General features: G+C 40.6%; 1 protein-coding gene across 1 annotated transcript in view; it reads right to left on the bottom strand.

The window, feature by feature from the left end:
• Positions 1–20319, bottom strand: part of KPNA3 (karyopherin subunit alpha 3) — a 124818-nt gene extending 104499 nt beyond the window's left edge. Inside the window, exon 1 of the mRNA XM_008152083.3 lies at positions 20165–20319. Coding sequence (XP_008150305.1) covers positions 20165–20233 — 69 coding nt within the window. The 5' untranslated portion in view covers positions 20234–20319. The remainder of the gene's footprint in view (positions 1–20164) is intronic.
• Positions 20320–20570: the final 251 nt, after the last annotated feature.

Here is a 20570-nt window from a genome sequence, read left to right as displayed (position 1 = left end):
AAGTAGGTAGTCATCAATGTTCATTTTCCTTCTCTACAGATTGCAACCTGTATTTTAAATTCTATTACTTCTCCTGTCCACTGAGTTTTTATGATGGAAGGCCATTAATAGCCAGCCTCTTGCCTGTATACTGAGACGAGAACAACTTCCAGGCTTAGAATAGACCAAAAAGGGCTTTCTAGCTGAACAGGAACCATAAATTCTAGATTTTATCCAACTAAAAGACATATTCCAATTTGGACCAGTGTTGGCTAGTTTGTTCTTTAATCTTTTCTATACTTTAAGTATGGGTTAAATTGTGTGTAATCACTGGAAGCACCAACTAGTTCTGCCTCTGAGAATGTTAGAGGGATTTTCCAGAAGAGATGACATTTCTTAAGTGCCTTTTTTTTCTCACAAATATAGCTTATGAGCTTAAAACTTACAAATATTGCTCTTTCAAAAACACAAACAACTTAGAATCTAAATAGCAGAACATTATATTAAATTTGCTATCTGAATGGAAGCCAAGCATTATTTTGATATACAAGTTCTTGCCTAGTATGGGAAATTAAGAATGAATAGAAAACTTTAAACCTCCTTTTCTGTAAGTCCCACTGGTCTGCTAGCTACAATTTAAAATATATAGCAGGGGTGGGAAAGTTTAAAAGTAAACCTAATAGAAAAAAAATGAAAATCTCTTTTACCTCCTCAAAAAAAATATTCCAATTCCATTGCATCTATAGTTGTAGACATCAACTAGAATTTTAAAAAGTGAGGAGGGATGTGAGATTTTTCACTTTATAAATAACTTTACAACGGGATTCCTTTAAAAAACTTAAAGAAGTTTTAAACACATACATCCTCTATCACCACCGCCACCAGTTAAGGCACAGTATGTCAGAGTGCCAAACATTTGGGCAGATCTTACATGCAAATTTTAAGACTCACTCCCTTTGCAGCTCCTAATTTTCCCGGATTTCTCCCCTACCTTGTCAGCCTGGAACTCTGTACTGATAAGCAAGCCAATAAGGCTATAGCCTTCTGTTCCAAGAAGTGGGAGGATTAAGAAAGATCCTCAGACAAAAACTCTTCAACTCATGAATTTTATTAGTTATAAGAATAGGCTCCCCCTCTAGTTTCTGTCTGCTTTTGATCACTTCCCAGTGCCTTTCAATGAAAAATTTAATATATTTTGTCCAGGTCTTCGAATTGTTATGTAATTCTGTGTAAGGTACTGCACATCATGACTAGAAGCCAGAACTCTTATTTTTCCATTCTGAAAATTCTTTCATTAGTTAATTTGTGCTAGTATTAGGTATAATTTACCTTTTTCTTTTAATAACAGTTTTATTCAGATATAATTCACTACCATAAAATTCATTCATTTAAAGTACAAATTCATTGTGTTTTAATACAGAGTGGTGTACCTACCACCATTACCTAATTTGTTTTTAATGATGAATAATACACTACCCTTGTCCACTTAAACTTGCCCAATAAATATACAGTCAGCCCTCTGTATCCCATCCATGAATTCAAACAACTATGAATGAAAACAATCTTTTCCACCAGGGCCGAGAACCTGTGATACAGAGAGCCAACTAGTATGCATTAATTTATACCCTTTATATTTTATATAAGGGACTTGAGCATCTTCGAATTTTGGTATCCACTGGGGGGGGGGGGGGGGGGAGGGGTGGTGAGGTGGTCCTAGAACTAATCCCCTGAAGATACCAAAGGATGAATAAAGTTTTTGGGAAGTCAAAAGTTATAAATGAATTATCAATTGTGTGCGATATCGGCATCATTAGCCCTCACATTGTTCAAGGGTCAACTGTATTCCACTGTAAAGATATACCACATTTTATTTATCCATTAATCAACTGATGGATACTTGGGTTGTTTCCACTTTTTGGCTATTATGAACAAACAACTATAAACATTTGTGTACATATGTTTCATATCTCTTGAGTATACACATAAGAGTAAAACTGCTGGGTCATATGGCAACTCTATGATTAATATTGGTTCTAGGACCACCTCACCCCCCAGTGGATTAATTTTGAGAGAACTACCATACTGTTTTCCAAAGTGGCTAAACTATCTTACATCCCACCAGTACAGAAAGGTTCCAATCTCTACATATCCTACCCAACACTTGTTATTACCTGTTTGTTTGTTTGTTTGTTTTAGCCATCCTAGTTGGTATTAAGTGATATCTCATTGTGCTTTTGATCTGTATTTCCCTAATGATCGATAATGTTGGGGATCTTTTCATGTGCTTGATGACTATTTGCATAATTTCTTTAGAGAGCTATCTGTTCAAGTCCTTTGTCCATTTTTAAATTGAATCATTTGTCTTTTTTTACTGTTGAGTTATAATTCTTTATGTATACTAGATACATATCCTTTATGAAATACTAGAGGCCTGGTGTACGACATTCGACATTCGTGCACTGAGGGAGTCCCTCAGCTTGGCCTGCACCGTCTCCCAGTCCGGGAGCCCTCAGGGGATGTCCGACTGCCAGCTTAGGCCCTCTCTCTGAGGGGAGCGGGCCTAAGCTGTCAGTCGGACATCCTTAGCGCTGCCGCGGAGGCAGGAGAAGCTCCCGCCACTGCCGCTGCACTCGCCAGCCGTGAGCCGAGCTCAGGGCTTCTGGATGAGCAGTGCGCCCCCTGTGGGTGTGCACTAACCACCAGGGGGCAGCTCCTTTGTTGAGTGTCTGCCCTCTGGTGGTCAGTGCGCATCATAGCGACCAGTCGTTCTGCCATTTGGTCGATTTGCATATTAGCCTTTTATTATATAGGATATGATTTGCAAATATTTTCTTCCATTTGTAGGTTGCCTTTTCACTTTCTTGGTAATGTCTTTTGAAACAAAAAAGGTTCTAATTTTGATGAAGTCCAATGTAGATATTTTCTTTTGTCACTTGGGCATTTAGTGTCATACCAAGAAAACACTGCCTAATCTGAGGTAATGAAGATCTACACCTCTGTTTTTTTCTGAGACTTTTATAGTTTTAGTTCTTATAGTCAGGTCTTTGGTCAACTTTGTATGATGTAGATATCCAGTTGTCCCAGCACCATTTCTTAAAAAGACTATTCTTTCCTTGTTGCCCTGTTGGGCACCTTCATTGAAAATCAACTGACCTATAAAAAAAATCATTGTAAATGTAAGAATTTATTTCTAGATTTTTTTAGTCTACTTCATAGGCCTATATGTCTATTCTTATGCCAGTACTGTGCAATCTTGATTACTGTTGGTTTGTAGTAACTTTTGAAATTGTTAAGTATGAGTTCTCCAACTTTGTTCTTTTTCAATAATGTTTTGGCGATTTGAGGGATCCCTTGCAAGTCCATATGAATTTTAGAATCAAGTTATCAGTATCTGTAAAAAAAAAAAAAAAGAAGAAAACAAAAGGGAAAAAAGCAAGCCCCATTAGATTAAATGCCCCTTAAAGAAAGAGATCATAATCATAGCCTATAGCCCATGTATTTTTCTCTTTTGTATTCCAAAACTGGATTACCTTAACTCCAAGTCTCTCAAACATTCCACTTTCCCAACATTTCAAAAAGCTCAAAAAGATACATAAAGATGTTTGTTTGTATTAGCCCACATTCACTAAATTTAGAGAACAAAAGCAAATGTCCAGCCCTATACAACTTTAACATTCAAGTATCAATTCCTTTATTCCAAGCAAAACTAGTGTTTCCAGAACTCAACGCATAACTGAAAACCGCACTATTGCTACCAACCATAGTCCATGACAGTAACTTTAAACTGTGCAAGGGGAGTGAGGAAACATTTTAAATTACTGTCACTTCTATAAAGGACTTAAGTCAATAAGAAGTTATTCTCATTCAGGGGTATATTTGCGTTTTATCATTAAAAAATATAATAGCCTTAATTGGGAATTACCAGTTTATAAACGTTCTCCCTAAAACTTACAAATATCTGAATGCTGAAATGAACTTATTTAGAATCATGATTTATATTTTCATCTTCTCTTCCCTTTAAAAATATATTTAACTTTCAAATTAAAGTAGAATAGAAAATTAGTAAGTGAAGAGATAGACACAATCTGTTTCACTTTCCCTACCCTACTGCAGCCCAACCTCACATCTGTCTGTACTTCTCCAAGCCTTTTCCACCTGAGACTCCTTCAAAACTAACCACAACTTTTATCTCTTACTTCAATTCCCTAACAGTTCCTCAGTTACCCTACGCTCAATCATTTATTCCTTTTCTAGCCAGGTCTTTAAGTCTCTTTTGCTCTGGTTTCTTTAATTTAGCCTACAAACAGTAGTTAATCCCACCCTTCTAAAGAAATAAGAAACAACAAAAACCCTCCTTTTCACCCTACCTCCTTCTCAAGCTAACCAGTGGTCCCTCCTTCCTATAATTATCAACTTTTAAATTCAGTTTCCACTGACTGGTTTCCTCCTTACCCCATCATACCTAGCTTCCAGCCTCCACCACTTTCTGGGTTTTCCACTTCTCAATGGTCCCCAATTGCCAAATACAATGAATGGCTTATTTTAGGTCCTCATTATACCTCTCCTTTCTGCAGGGTTTGATATTGCAATTCTTGCCCTTCTTTTGGGAAACCCTCCTGCCCTAAGTTCTGACACTACTTTGCTGTAAGCTTCCTACAGGCTCCTTCTTCAGTGGAATTTTCACTAATCCCCTAAAATGATGTGAAAGGGATCCCCTAGTCCTCTTTTCTTATTATTCCCATAAACCCTCATTTATACTATCATCCTAACTGCTCTAATCATTTCGTGAACTATTTTCCAAATCTTCACTAATGTCCACAACATCCTAGAACGGGGTAAGCAAACTATGGACTGAGCCAAATCCAGCTTGTAAGCCAAATCTAGTCCTACACCTGATTTTGTAAATAAAGCTTAGGAACAGTCACACCCATTTGTTTGCCTATTGTCTATGGCTGCTTTCACCCGCACCAACCCATCTGCTATGATACAAGCAAAGCAATAGCTCTTTTTAAAAAATATATATTTTTATTGATTTCAGAGAGGAAGGGAAAGGCAGAGAGATAGAAACATCAATGATGAGAGAGAATCATTGATTGGCATGCCCCCTACTGGGGATCGAGCCTGAAACCCAGGCATGTGCCCTTGACCGGAATCAAACCCGGGACCTTTCAGTCCACAGGCCAATGCTCTATCCACTGAGCCAAACCAGCCAGGGCCAAAATAATAGTTCTAATGAACAAAACTCACTTCCCTATCTAAAATTTTCCCCAGAGGTTTTTCACAATCTGGTCCCTACCTATCCTATCCAACTTTCCAATTACTCCACCTGTAGTAGACACTGAATTACTTTAGTTCCCCAGACATATCATGCTGTCTCTTACTTCCAGGCCCACCTAAGACTTACTACCAAAGAAATATCTAGATATTTTTCTACTTTCAGCTTAAGCACAACCATCTCCATGAAGCCTTCCCTGACTCACCCATGCTGAGTCTCTCCCTGTTGCCCACTGTACTCTCTACACAATTCCAATATAGTGAATATTTCGTTGCTTTCACATCATTTCCAATACTTGAGAAGGAGCCCTGAGGCAGAGTAGGAGAATGGCTATTAAGGGCACAGGGTTTTAAAGGAGGAAATCTAGGACTAAATGTCAGTTCTGCCTTTTTCTAGTTTACGTTCTTAATAAGCAAATTACTTAACTCATTTTCTTCATCTGTATAATGGCTATTTTTGTGAGGATTATTAAACATTATTTTTATAAGCAGAGTGCCTTGCACATATTAAGTGTGTGACAATTATTGGTTATCATTTTCACTTTTTACCTTCCACACTTAGTTCAGAATTCAAATAACTGCTGAGCGAAATAACAAACAAATTAGTTCTGCACACGTTATTTTCAGCTGTATACTGAAATTAATGGTTCCCAAAATTCATTATCTTTACTCCCAAACTGTTTCAATTACAGTAAAGTGACCAACTTGTTAAGGTTTGCCCAGGATTTCCTGGTTTGGACACTGAAAGTCCTGGGCAAAACAGGACAATCACCTCAGAGTTATGTTGCAAACAATAAAAACAGACTTCAATTAATTTAAGAAACAAGGGGAGGAGGGTAGGAAGATTTATTGGAAGAATATAGAGCAATTCAAAGAACCAAAGGAAAAGCTAAAGAATCAGACCTATGGGAAAAAAAAAATCAGGATGAAGGTAACTCCACAGGTCTAGATATCAGGAATTAATGAAAGATTTCTTCATAGCACTTCTGCCAGGATGAATCACTTATTAGCTCACTCAAGATTAAAATGCCAGGTTCAGCATTTGATTGATCTAATCTGTGTTATCCAGAAAGGGTGAGACACCTTAATTAACCAGATGCAGGAGTTAAAAATTAAGATTAAAAATCCCACCAAGAGCCCTGGCTGGTGTGGCTCAGCTGGTTGGAGCACTGTCCTATACACCAAAAGGTGGTGGATTCAATTCTCAGTCAGAGCACATACCCAAGTTGCAGTTCAATCCCCGGTCAGGGTGCACGTGGAAGGCAGCCTACCAATGTTTCTCTCTCTGTCTTCCTCTCTCTAAAAATCAATAAAATAAAAATACCACCAAGAGTTATCCAATGGCAGAAAAGCAGCTTCCAAAGACCAAGTCAGAATGCCGTTTCCAAAAGAAGTGAGAATGGATGTAATGTCACCATATTAACTGTTGCTTGAACACATCATGCCTTTAAGACTCCATGACAGCCCAGCCGGTGTGGCTCAGAGGTTGAGCGTCAACCTATGAACCAGAAAGTCATGGTTCAATTCCCAGTCAGGGCATAGGCCTGGGTTGCAGGCTCGATCCCCAGTGTGGGGCATGCAGGAGGCAGCCAATCAATGATTCTCATCATTGATGTTTCTATCTTTCTCTTCCTCTCTGAAATCAATAAAAATATATTTTAAAAAATACCTAGTTTAAGTGAGATCTGTGTAACCTTTCTCAATTTCTCCAGGTACACTTAGTTGCTCCCTTTCTCCAATCTCTCATAGTACTTTGCAAATTATGTAACTGTATTATAGAACTTATGCTGTACACTAAGCATATGCTTAGGTATCAGTCTCTTCCACTTAATGAATTTCCCTACAGGAAGGACAATATTATTTATATTTCTAATCTTTGGCATTAACAATGTCTGCCTGGCACATAGCAAATGCTAAATAAGTGTTTAGTAAATCTGTTATCCAGGATACATGAAGCAACAAATTAAAAGAAAAGAGAGGAGCTACTACAAGTAAACATGCTGACAGTAACAAAGAGAACACCGACACACTAAGAGCAAGGGAAGAACAGGCAGAAAACCTATGAAGAGCAAAAACTCCACAAGCACAGAAATTAAGGACAAAATTCTGACAAATCTAAAATCCTGAAGGCATGACTTAAGTAAAAGCAAAAACCAACATCTATATGCATATGGTGATTCTCTTCTTAAATAGAATATAATTGTTATTTTTCTAAATTATATTCTATTTAAGAAGGCAGAGAAATGTATAGGACATTTTCAGAAACATTGGCATTTCAAAATAAAATTTGTTATATAAACAAGTAAACGTATAACCCAGAAAACTCAACCATTCAGAATAAATTTCAAGTAAATATAGTCATGATTTATTTTTAACTTTTTAAAAAATATATATATTTTTACTAGCAGCCCGATGCATGAAATTCATGTACAGCGGGGTGGGGGGAAGGGGGTGGGAGGTGCCTCAGCCCACCTGCACCCTATCTCAATCCAGGATCCCTTGGGTGATGTCTGACATCCCTCTCGCAATCTGGGACCCCTTGCTCCTAACTGCCCGCCTGCTCGCTCCTAACCGCCCACCTGCTCACTCCTTACTGCTTGGCTCGCCACTCCTTAGCGCTGCCACAGTGGCGGAAGAGGCTCCCTCCACCACTGCTGTGCTTGCCAGCCATGAGCCGGGCTTCTGTTAAAAAAAGTCAGGTTACTTTTTTTTCACCTCAGATGTTAGCCTGTCTATATCACATTTCAACAAATAATTCAAATACATTCCATCAAATACAGTAACTTTGACAGCACTCCCATTGTGGGAGTGCATTGACCACCAGGGGGCAGCACCTGCATTGAGCGTCTGCACCCTGGTGGCCAGTGCGCGTCATAGTGACCGGTCTACCGTAAAGGTAGCTGGGCTTTTATATAGAGAGATAGATTTCAGAGAGGAAGGGAGAGGAATAGAGAGATAGAAACATCAATGATGAGAGAGAATCATTGATCGGCTGCCTCTTATATGCCCCACACTGGGGATCAAGCCCACATGTGCCCTGACTGGGAATCAAACTGTGATCTCTTGGTTCTTAGGTCAACTCTCAACCACTGAGCCATGGTGGCTAGACATATCATATTTCAATTGTTAATGTTGGGATCTGACAAAATTTTCAAAACTGCCACAACTGCCGAAGCCGGTTTGGCTCAGTGGATAGAGCGTCGGCCTGTGGACTCAAGGGTCCCGGGTTCGATTCCGGTCAAGGGCATGTGCCTTGGTTGCGGGCGCATCCCCAGTGGGGGTTGTGCAGGAGGCAGCTGATCGATGTTTCTCTCCCATCGATGTTTCTAACTCTCTATCCCTCTCCCTTCCTCTCTGTAAAAAAAAAAATCAATAAAAAAAAAAACTGCCACAAAATACAGCTACATCCTCCTTTTATTTTTAATGTTGCTTTACCTTCAAATTAAAGAAATAGATTTGGAAATGAGAATATTAGCCAAATCTTACACTACAAAAACAAAAAGTCAATTTAGGAATTGTGTCAGTCATGGAAAGAGAATGCCATTGACTTTGAAGTTGCATTTTCTACTAGTAGATACATTTTCTAACTCCTTTACTAGATTCCAAGAAGTCAGGTTACTTTTTTTCACCTCAGATGTTAGCCTGTCTATATCACATTTCAACAAATAATTCAAATACATTCCATCAAATACAGTAACTTTGACAACATGACTGTTAAACTATTCTTTATCATCTGAACCCTCTCATCAATCTTAGCATTACTATTGGGATATATTCTGAAGTACACCGCATCACCAATTGAAGTATTTAACTAAAGATAGTCCAGCTTTTAAAACTAAACCTCCAGTCTACAGAAAATCAAGAGGGTGATAAGAAATAGGAGAAACAAGTTAAGACACACCACAAAGAAATGGACAGATTCAGTAAGTAGGACATTCATTCTATTTGATTGAACCATATGAAATTGCTGATACTTGCCTGTTTTGAACCTCAAAAATGACAACTTCATGTGATTCAACTTCATTTAAGAACACTGACCTCATCACAAAGTGATAGCATTTAAAAAATGGTAGCCAAAAGGTGGAAGCAACCCAATTATCCATCAACGAATAAATGGATAAATAGAATGTGGTATATACATGTAATTGAATAAGTTCAGCCATAAAAAGGAAGAAAATTTTGACACATGCTACAAATGGATGAACCTGGAAGACATTATGGTAAGTGAAATAAGCCAGTCACAAAAAGACAAATATTATGTGATTCTACTTATATGAGGTTCCTAGAGTAGTTAAATTCATAAAGACAAAAAAAAAAAAAAAAAAGAAGAAGAAGAAGAAGGGAAACTGCCTGGCCGAAGGGGAAGGAGAATGCACTTACTGTTTAATGGAGACAGTTTTAGTTGGGGAAGATGAAAAAGTTCTATAGATGGAGAGTGATGCTGGTTACACAACAATGTGAATGTACTTAATGCCACAGAACTGTACCCTTAAAATACATAAAATGGTAAATTTTATATTTTACTACAATTAAAGAAATGGTGGGAGGAGCCTGTTCTAGATTAAAGGAGACAGACAACATAAAGAAATGTGATCTGATCTTGTTTAATCATGCTTCTAAAGACAAAACGTAAAAACAAAACAAAAGCAAAACAAAAACAACAACAATAATTAAGGTTCAACTAGAGAAATTTAAATATGGACTGGATTAGATGTTATTAAGAAATTATTGTGCTGGGGTGATGTGAAATTTATGCAAGAACACATTCTTATAATTTAGAGAAGAACCTTAAGTCTTCAGAAGTAAAATGCCATATCTGCTATATTCAGATGAACAAATGATAAGCAAATACAGCAAATTATGACTTATTAAATCTAAGTGTATGTATATGGGCTAATATATTATTCTCCTTATTTTTTCTATATATTAGAACATTTTTATGATTAAAATCAAGAAAATTATAAAAATATTTCACTATGCATGTGTCTTAATCTAATATTTTACCTATCATAATAAAAAGTTTAGACTAGATTTGGGAAGCAGTAGGAAAAAGCACTAAAAGATTAAATGTGTCACTTCAAAAATATAGTTCTGGTATGGATTTATTTATTCAAGAAATATTTTAGCCCTAACCAGTTTGGCTCAGTGGATAGAGCGTCAGCCTGTGGACTCAAGGGTCCCAGGTTCAATTCCGGTCAAGGGCATGTACCTTGGTTGCAGGCACATACCCAGTAGGGAGTGCACAGGAGGCAGCTGATCGATGTTTCTCTCTCATCGATGTTTCTAACTCTCTATCCCTCTCCCTTCCTCTCTGTAAAATATCAATAAAATATATATATTTTTTTTAAAAAAAATATTTTAGTCCAACCAGCATGGCTCAATGGTGGAGTGTCGACCTATGAACCAGGAGGTCCTGGTTCAATTACCAGTCAGGGTACATGCCCAGGTTGCCAGCTCAATCCCCAGTGTGGGGCGTGCAGGAGGCAGCCGATCAATGATTCTCTCTCATTGATATTTCTATCTCTCTCTCCCTTCATCTCTGAAATCAATTTTTAAAAAATACTAAAAAAAATATTTTAGTGCTTACTTTGTTCCAGCCGCTGTACTAGGAAATAAGCAATGGGGATATACAGCTTTTGTCTTCAAAAAGCTCACAATGTAGGAGGAGAAACAGGTAAAACATAATTAACACATCTTATCACAACTATAATGAGAAAGATATACTCAAGAGTTTTTCCAGGAATGAGGAAGAGTACCTAACTCAACCTGGGAGAATGAAGGGGACTCAGAAAGGTTTCTCACAGAGTTAAGTATTTAAGAGGGGTAGGAAATTAGCCAGGCAACAAGAGGCAGGGAAGGATATTCAGTCAGCAGAATAGCTCTGAGAATAGAAATAGCATTGGCAAGCAGAGGAGGGCGGGATTCCAGATTATATATAAGCATATAAGAAGTTCAGTGTTGCTAGAGCTTAAAGGGGTATGGAGGGTGGGGGGAGGAAGTTGACTCCGGAGAAATAATCAGTTATCAGGCTCACTGAAAAATCTTATAAATTGGAGGGAAAATACCACTTTGGAGGCAACTTTTAAACTGCCCGGTGATAAAGGTTGAAAGTAGGCTGGAGGCAGTGGAATAGAGAGGCAGGGCCAAAATCCAGACAGCACAGAGATTCAAGATACATGACTAGCATCTGACTGAATGTGGAAGATGAGGAAGGAGTCCAAGAAACCTCTCAAGTTTCAAGTTCAGTTCACAGTGCAAATGATGCCATAAACAACAACAAAAAAGGAGAACATAACTTTAAACACTCTGAGCTTGACAAACTGATGTGATGCTCATGTGATTAATTTATAGCAGATTAAAACAGATTTAAATTCCTCCCTCCCCCCAGAAATGATGGTTAAAACTAAGGGAGCTGCTGATGTGGGCAAGAAAAATGGTCTATACAGGGGAGTCACAGACAAGAATCCCAAGAATCCCACACTCAACGCACAGGAAGAAGAGTTGGCAAAACCAACTGAAAAAGAGTAATCAATGAAATAGAAAAGATTATATGCTGTTAAAACATCATAGTGTACCTGCTATATGGCATATAGATTCCTAAAAATTTTCATGTTCTGCAAAATCAGGAAGAAAGAGAAAATACAAAGGACAGCTGCGGCAATAAGCACCTTTAGACGAACATATGGTTAAATGAAGCCAAGAGGTAGAACATGAGTGAATGGGCAATTGTTCATGCTGCTGGGCTTGCTTGGGTTCAGCTGTGTGTTCCTGTCCTTCAATTGTTCGTGTTCAAACGCTCCTACTTGGGAGTGCTAAACAATCGATGTGCTGGTAAGAATTAAATAGGAACCAAAATGAATTTTGCATTGACCAACATCATTCCTCTTAACCATTCAAGAATGAATTAGTTCATGTTACAGAAATACATCACAGCAGAAAAGACTGTCAAAGGAGGGCTTGGCAACAGTATCACTCACTGCCATAAAGTCAATACCAGGCGTCCTCGAACTATGGCCCGTGGGCCACATGTGGGTGTTTTTGCCGTTTTGTTTTTTTAATTCAAAATAAGATATATGCAGTGTGCATAGGAATTTGTTCATAGTTTTTTTTTAAACTATAGTCCGGCCCTCCAACAGTCTGAGGGACAGTGAACTGGCCCCCTGTTTAAAAAGTTTGAGGACCCCTGGTCAACACCCAAAAAATTATTAATATCTTAGAATAATAGTGTGCTTTTCACTCCCAAATGTAGAGAGTTTTCAAGTATACTATCTAGTTTCTCTACTCAAAGAGTATTTATTAAATTTTATAATTGGTAACTAACATCAGTCACAGCCCAAGGTCCCTACCCTCAGTGAGCTTCTTGATAGCGCCCACATATTTTAACAGCTATACACACATAAAATTTATTGTACATCACAGCAATTTATCCCAAAGAGGCAAAGGAAAATTTACTGAGGAAATTATTAGAGAAGGAAAAGAAAAGGAACTAATAGTAATAGGTATGTTATTAGTCAACCAGGAAAGGTCCTATGGAAAACTTAATAGATTGGCATGATTTAGCAGAATTGTGATCTTGGTGTTCCAGAGATAGATGAAGGAATTTGAGTCTGCCAGAGTGAGCCCCACTGAAAAGATGGCAAAAGAAGGTATATAGGTGAAAAGCATGTACAGAGGCATGGAGAGGAAATTGTGCTGGTTACTTCACCATCTCAAATACTACATCATGGCTGGCACAAAGGAGCTATAAGGAAAAGTGGTAGGGGTAGGTGAAGTAGAAAAAATAGGGCCTTTTGTGGAATTATGTGTGGTATGCTAAGGACTTTTAATTTTATCCTGAAGGCAATGGGAATAATCTTACCAGGAAAATTACACACGAAGATTTCAGAAAGATCAATCCACAAGATACACTGAGGCAGGAAGATACCAGAGACAAGAAAACCAGGTGTACTAATCACCCTTGTATGAGTGGGAATGACAGGGGCCTAACTTAGGGCAGTGGTAGTAAGGTTGGCAACAAAAATAAAAATATGAGGGCTGACTAATACAGAAAAGTGAAGGAAGGGAGTCAAGGATAAATTTTTAAACTTGAACTATTAGATAGTACCCTCTACCAACAGAGGTTCCAGAGAGAGAAGCAGGTTTTCTAGTGCTAGTTGAATCTGCAAATGAGAAAATATATACATATATATACAGCCAGTATTAGAAACTACAGGATAAAGTTTATGTGTTAAGCCCAAGAATATGGGTTACTATTTTTCATTGAAACTAACCAATTGGATCCTAACTAATAAGGAACGTTTGCAAGAGTAAAAAGAGGGAAAACCAAGGTGGCGGCATAGGTAAACACTATTGGTAAACAATTGTTGCTGCCTTGCACAAGAATTTCAAAACTACAACTAAAAGACAAAACGTCTATCACCCAGAACTATGGGAAAGCTGGCTGAGTGGAAGTTCTACAACTAGAAGGAAAGAGAAAAGAGCATTGAGACGTGCACAAGCGCTGAAAAGCGGAGGTACGGAGGCGCGCGAATCGGGCTGGCGGTGGGTGACTGGGTGCCCTGCTTTTTTCAACCCGAAGGGAGACAAGCTCCCGATTACTCTGAACTCCAGTTTCTGGGGAGACGCTGGAGACCCAAACTCCTACGGGGAGAAGCTGGACTGTCTGCCATCGGGTTGGAAAGTGAGGGTGGCTTTCTTGCAGAGCTGCACCCAGCAATCATTGTTTACTGTGCTGGGGTGCGGGATGCGGGGACTTGGAAACGTGGAGACGCAGAGACGGCTGACTGGCAGCCATCACTGTTTGCCACACTCTAGCCTAGTGACTCCCTGAGACCCCGCCCCGCACAATCTACAAACCCACCCACGCTCCACGCAGCTGCTTTTGCATATAAATGGCCTGCCCTATTGCAGCTTAACCTAACAAACTGCAGCTCTGGTCAGACAGCTCCAAAACCTCCAAAACCTCCAAACCCCAAGCAAAAAGGAGAAAACTGTAGTTCTTGCTGTAGCTCCTGCTGGGTGGCCTCAGACAGTAGCTGACCTGCACCCCATTGGAGATCCAGAAGCTAGTGTATCTAGTGGTCAGTGAGAGACGACACCAGATTTCAACTACTCACATCCATAAGTGACACATTCAAGAGGCAGACTCAGTGAGCACCAAAGCCCCACGGAAACAAGTCCTGCCCCATAAGCGTGTCTCCAGTACAGCAGTTCTTCCATTATAGACAAAGCGGGTCCTCACAGCCAATTGGCCTGGGGTCAATTCCTCCCAGTGACACCAACAATCAAGACTTAACTACAACAAGGCTGTACACACAAACCATAAAGGGGTGCACCAAAAGTGTCCACCTCAGGTAACTGGGAGGCCGACCCACTGGCCCATATAGGACACCTAGCACACAAAGCTACCCTACCTACTCAGGGAAGCAGCAAAAATGTGGAGACAAAGTAACAGATCACAAACGAAAGAAATGGAGGAAAACAAACGACTGGATATAGAATTCAAAACCATGGTTATAAGGTTTTTCAAGAATTTCCTAGAAAGGCCAATAAATTTAACGAGACCCTCAAGGATATGAAAAAGGACCAACTAGAAATTAAACATACACTGACTGAAATAAAAAATATTATACAGAAACCCAACAGCAGACTAGAGGAACGCAAGAATCAAGTCAAAGATCTGAAATACAAAGAAGCAAAAAACACTCAACCAGAAAAGCAAAAAGAAAAAAGAACCCAAAAATGTGAAGATAGTGTAAGAAGCCTCTGGGACAACTTTAAGCATACCAACATCTGAATTATGGGGGTGCCAGAGGAAGAGAGAGAACAAGATACTGAAAACATATTTGAAGAAATAATGACAGAAAACTTCCCCCACCTGGTGAAAGAAATAGACTTACAAGTCCAGGAAGCACACACAACCCCAAACAAAAGGAATCCAAAGAGGACCACACCAAGACACATCATAATTAAAATGCCAAGAGCAAAAGACAAAGAGAGAATATTAAAAGCAGCAAGAGAAAAACAGTTACCTACAAGGGAGCACCCATACAACTGTCAGCTGATTTCTCAACAGAAACTATGCAAGCCAGATGGGAGTGGCAAGAAATATTCAAAGTGATGAATAGCAAGAACCTACAACCAAGATTACTCTACCCAGCAAATTTATCATTCAGAATAGAAGGTCAGATAAAGAGCTTCACAGATAAGAAAAAGCTAGAGTTCACCACCACCAAACCAGTATTATATGAAACTAGAGGCCCTGTGCACGAAATTCGTGCACGGGTAGGGTCCCTAAGGCTGGCCGGCGATCAGGGCCAATCGGTGCCTTCCGGCTGCAGGCCAGGGCCTTTCTTCCCCAGCTGCTGGCTGCTGACCAGAGCCTTCCTTCATTCCATGCTTCCCTCTGGTGGTCAGCACACATCATAGCGAGCAACTGAACTCCTGGTCTCTCGGTTGAACTCTCGAGGGGACACTTTGCATATTAGGCTTTTATATATATAGATGCTGAAAGGTATTCTTGAAGAAGAGGAAGAAGAAAAAAAAGTAAAGATAAAAATTATGAACAACAAATACATACCTATCAAGTGAATCTAAAAATCAAGTGAATTAAAAATCTGAGGAACAGAATAAACTGGTGAATATAATAGAATCAGGGGCATAGAAAGGGAGTGGATTGATAATTCTCAGGGGGCAAGGCGTGTGGGACGTGCGGGAAGAGACTGGACAAAAATCGTACACCTATGGATGAGGACAGTGAGGGGGAGGTAAGAGCAGAGGGTGGGGTGGGAATGAGGTGGAGGGGAGCTATGGGGGGAAAAAGGAGAAACAATTGTAACAATCTGAACAATAAAGATTTATTAAAGTTAAAAAAAGAGTAAAAAGAAAAAGAAAGGCAAATAAATCAAATGATAAATAAGATGTCAAACATTTTTATTAGCAAGGTTTTAAAATGTCAAAATTGGAATTTCTGTGATATATTCAAACTTTCTTACATATTTTCTCCATTAATTAACTTTCACGTAGGTCAAGTCTTAGGCTCCGCTCAGTGGACAGTTTAACACAGTGAGTAAGAGTTCTGGCTTTAGTGTCATGCTACTTCACTGTAAGTCTAGGCTCTACTTACTACCCTGTGATTTAGGGCTAGTAACTTAAGAATTGTAGGCCTCAAGTTTCCTTCTAAATGTAGTTAACAATAGTATATATTTCATAGGATTGTTGTGAAGACATAATACATCTAAAGCACTTGGTGTAGGTACATTGTAAACAGTAAAAATAGTTAAGATTTTTAAAAATTATTATTAGTTATCATTACTGATGAAAATATCACATCCTTGAGGTATACAGGTACAAGAAAGAAAAAGTTGACCTAGATGGTGGTTATCTAAATGTCTGAGTTATAAGTGAATACTTAAGTCTTAAATGGAACATTTGTTTTGTGTACTTTTCTACAAATATGTTTTGAAGTTTTAAATATTTTTTAAAAAAGAAAAAAGCCTAAGAACCAATGCCTTACATGAAAATGTCTGGTATTAAAACACACATTCCAGACCAAATAAAAGTAATTATTTTCACTTTGTGTTTCCTAGATTTAGCTACAAAATCCATTCCCCCTATGCAAGTTTCAAACTGCTATCAGTGATAATTACTCCCTCCCCTATAAATTTCAGGATCATCTTTATTCTCTTTGTCTTCTGTGAGCTTTACCAGAAGAGGAAGAGACAGGAGAAACAGTAGGAGGAGATGCAAATCTTCATTCCATGGTATGACCATGACCATCCCCTGCCTCAATTTTTTTAGAAAATTCCTCATTATATACAGGATAACACCACTATGACTCCAGAATTCTAGATATGACTGCATCACCTTTTCCCATTGTTCTAATCATATTATACCGTCTACTCTAAAATAAATTCCTTCAGATCTCCCTATCAAGAAGTTCTAAGCAACTCTTTGCCAGAGACATATTCTCAGATCACCAGTTTCATCTCTTCTTTTTTCACCTGAACTATCTAATAGTTCAACAGATCTTTATTCACTAATTTCTCATGTGCCCTGTTCAAGTTTAGGGCATACTTCCTACAAAAGTCACCAACCTCTCTTCTATGAAGCCATTCCTGACTGAATGACTATGAAATTACCTCTCCACACTCACAATTCCTTGGTATAACTCTACACTTTTATTTTCTTTAGAAAGTATGTCTTTCATTCTTCCACCTAGCATCTTTTTTGTATATCAGCTGGTTGTATAATTTACAATGTCTTATCTTTCATCTACACTATACATGAAAAAGTAGGAATGTTATCTCATCAATGTGTATTTCACTATTTTGAAACAGCCTGATAACCTCAACTACTTAGTCATAGAGCTACAGTATAAGTTTTGAATGTAATATAATTTCAAATGGAAGACTAAATTCGGTATGGTGTCTAGGTTTAGTTATACCTAAATCCATAATAAAGGCATTTAATCAGATCTGACTCTAGATTACCCTTTAGTTACATCTCTAGCACTCCCTTCTCTCTCAGCAGTCTTACTACAATCTCCCAGGACACTTCAAGTACTGCTTCCTTAAGTCTGGAACGCCTCTTGTTGGCCCTCTCCTTTTTCAGGGCCAACATTCTTTCACCTTCAGCATCTACTCACTTCCATTCATCCACTAGGAATCAACTAGAACATCTCCCTTGACCATTCAGCTCCAAGTTAAGTTTTTCTTATGCATTCTCAGAATACACATATTGATGAACTGCACTGTAATTATCAGTTTACTTTTCTATCACTCCTACTGAACTGTAAACTCCTTGAGATACAGGCTCAATTTTATTCCCTTTGGTTTCTCCAAGACTTGACATTGTTAGATACCCAAAAGACAATTAGTGAATGAATGTCCACACTGTGACCTTGTGCAGGGTGCATACTTGAGTTTCCCCACCTAAAGTAATTTCATCCTGTAAAGTGGGGATAATGCTATACCTAGCTCATAAAGTTGTTATAAGGATTAAATGAGGTATCATAAAGCCTTAGTATAGTGTCTACCACATAGAACTACCATTTGAATACCTGTTATTTCATGCCTTAGTTATCCTAATGTATGTATCCTGGGAAATGTGATGTTGTTGTGACTAATATTTTCAGATTGAAAGGCTTAGTTAGCAGTCATTAATCTAGAAGTCACTGGTTACATTCTGGCCATCAGTAAGTATGTATTATGTATCTATGATGTGCAGGAGTTTTTACTAGGTATCGCTGAGCTCCCAGAACAAAATAGGGGCAAATAATAAGACAAAAACCTGTCTCAATATTCAAGAGGAAAGAATTTTGTATAAACAATATGGGTATTTTTCAAACTATGTAAGTTCTGCTTTATAATAGGGGTAAGCTTCAAGAACAATTACTGACAGAGAAAGTTCAAAATTAATTCCTATCATCAAGTGGACCGATTAACAGGAGGCAGTTCCAAAATTTCTTGCTGCTATTCATAATTTTTCCTTTTGCTTAGAAGTATTTCTCACAAAATTAACAATCATGACCTGGACAGAGACAGATGACCTATATCTGTCTCATTCAAATGTGAATTCCTCAGTATTTCCTCAGTTTTTTTCCAATTAGTATGTAAATTTGTAGCTCTGAAAAAAAATGGCCTGAGTTTTGTCTGTTTTCTACACTGAATGGTATATTTTCTTAAGAGAGAATAAAATGCATTTCTCATTCACACTGGCCCTTAGCAAGAATGACAAAACTGCAAATCATGCCACCTAGTACTAGAAAAGGAGGCTGTGAACTTAAAACGACTTCCCCCTAACAAATCCGGAGGTCACAGTCCCAATGAAGTTTGTGCATTCTATCCCAATGCTTTTAGCAGCTGCAAAGAGACCTCTAGCGCTGCCTTAATAAATCGAGTTTGCAAACAGTACCTGCTTCTGTCACCTGAATGAGACAATGGCAACATGCTGGGTAGCAACGAACTGAGTGACCACATTAATGTTGACAGTTTTGTAACCACATCGAAATTCCACCAGCTTGGAGCAAGAGGCACCTACAAGGCCGTATAAACCCATGTGTTCAACTCATTTCAGTAAAACACGTCCAAGAAATAACCCTAAGTGCACCCCCATTACAAACAAGAAATGCTACGGAAACAGGTCCTGCAAACGGGGGTCGAAACAATGTCTCTCCTAAAGCCTCGACACAATGGATGGTAAACTATTGTCCACCTTCAGCTGGCTCCCAATGCCGGCGGCAACGGGAGGACGAGCTGGAACCGCTCAGCACGACTGGTCCAAAGGACAGCTCTGGAATACGGGACCTAAGAAAATGGTCCTGGCGCATCCCACCCTCCCCCACCCCCCACCCTCCAACCAGGCAGTTACCCGGCTGGTCCCCACCCCCCTCTGCGGGCGCCACCGCCCGCCGGGGCCCAGCTCGCAGAAGGTAGGCGCGGGGACCCGCAGAGCCGAGGCTCCATGTGCGGCCGCGCGGGAGGCGCCGAGGGGGCTGCGCCTGCGGGAGGCACCGCCGGCCACGGGCGCGAGCCGCGGCCACCCCCCCTCGGCGGCGCGGTCGACGGACCCGGGCGGCGGCATCTCGGACCCGCGAGGCCCCCCGCCGGCGGACCCCGCCTCAGCTCCACATCCCTCCCGCGCAGGCAGCAGGCCGCGCCCGCGTGACGGGGCCGAAAACCACGGCATTTCCCGGCCCGCGCGCCCGCGGCTCCAGAGGGGCGGCTGCAGCCGGCGCCTGTGCCGGCGCCCGCTCCGCTCCGCCCAGCCCTGGGCCCGGGGACGGGAGGCGGCGGCCAACTCTGACCCACCGCGAGCCGGCGAGCGCTATCCCGGCGCCGGCCCCCCGCCCTTCCCCGCCGCCGCGGGGCCGGCGCGGCCAGGCGGACCCAGACCGAGGAAGCACACTCACTTCCACATCGCGGCCCTTGTTCTTAAAGCTCTTGATGCGGTGGTTCTCCAGGCCAGGGTTCTCGGCCATGGCTGCGCGCGGCTCCGGCGGCGGCTACTCCTGCGGCGGCGGCGAGCCTCAGTGCGGGAGGGGGAGGTGGAGGAGCGCGGGAGGGCGAGGGAGGGGGAGGGGGAGGGGGGGAGAGCACGTTCCGTGACGCCTCCGAGCGCGAGGTGGCAGCAGCGCCAGGGCCGGCGCAGGCCGACTGCCGGGTGGGGCGGGGCGGGGCGGGGCGGGACCGGCGCTGAGACACCGAGCGCGCCCGGGGAGGCTGCTGTCACGTGCCCGGGGCGGCCCCAGGGCCTGGGCGCTCTCCTGGCTGGATGTGCCTGGTGTTACGGGATGACCCCAGCCCCCCGCCCCCCGC

The sequence above is a fragment of the Eptesicus fuscus genome, chromosome 8 (genome assembly GCF_027574615.1).
Source record: "Eptesicus fuscus isolate TK198812 chromosome 8, DD_ASM_mEF_20220401, whole genome shotgun sequence".
In the NCBI taxonomy this organism is placed as follows: Eukaryota; Metazoa; Chordata; class Mammalia; order Chiroptera; family Vespertilionidae; genus Eptesicus; species Eptesicus fuscus.
This window is presented reverse-complemented; position numbering and strand designations above follow the sequence as displayed.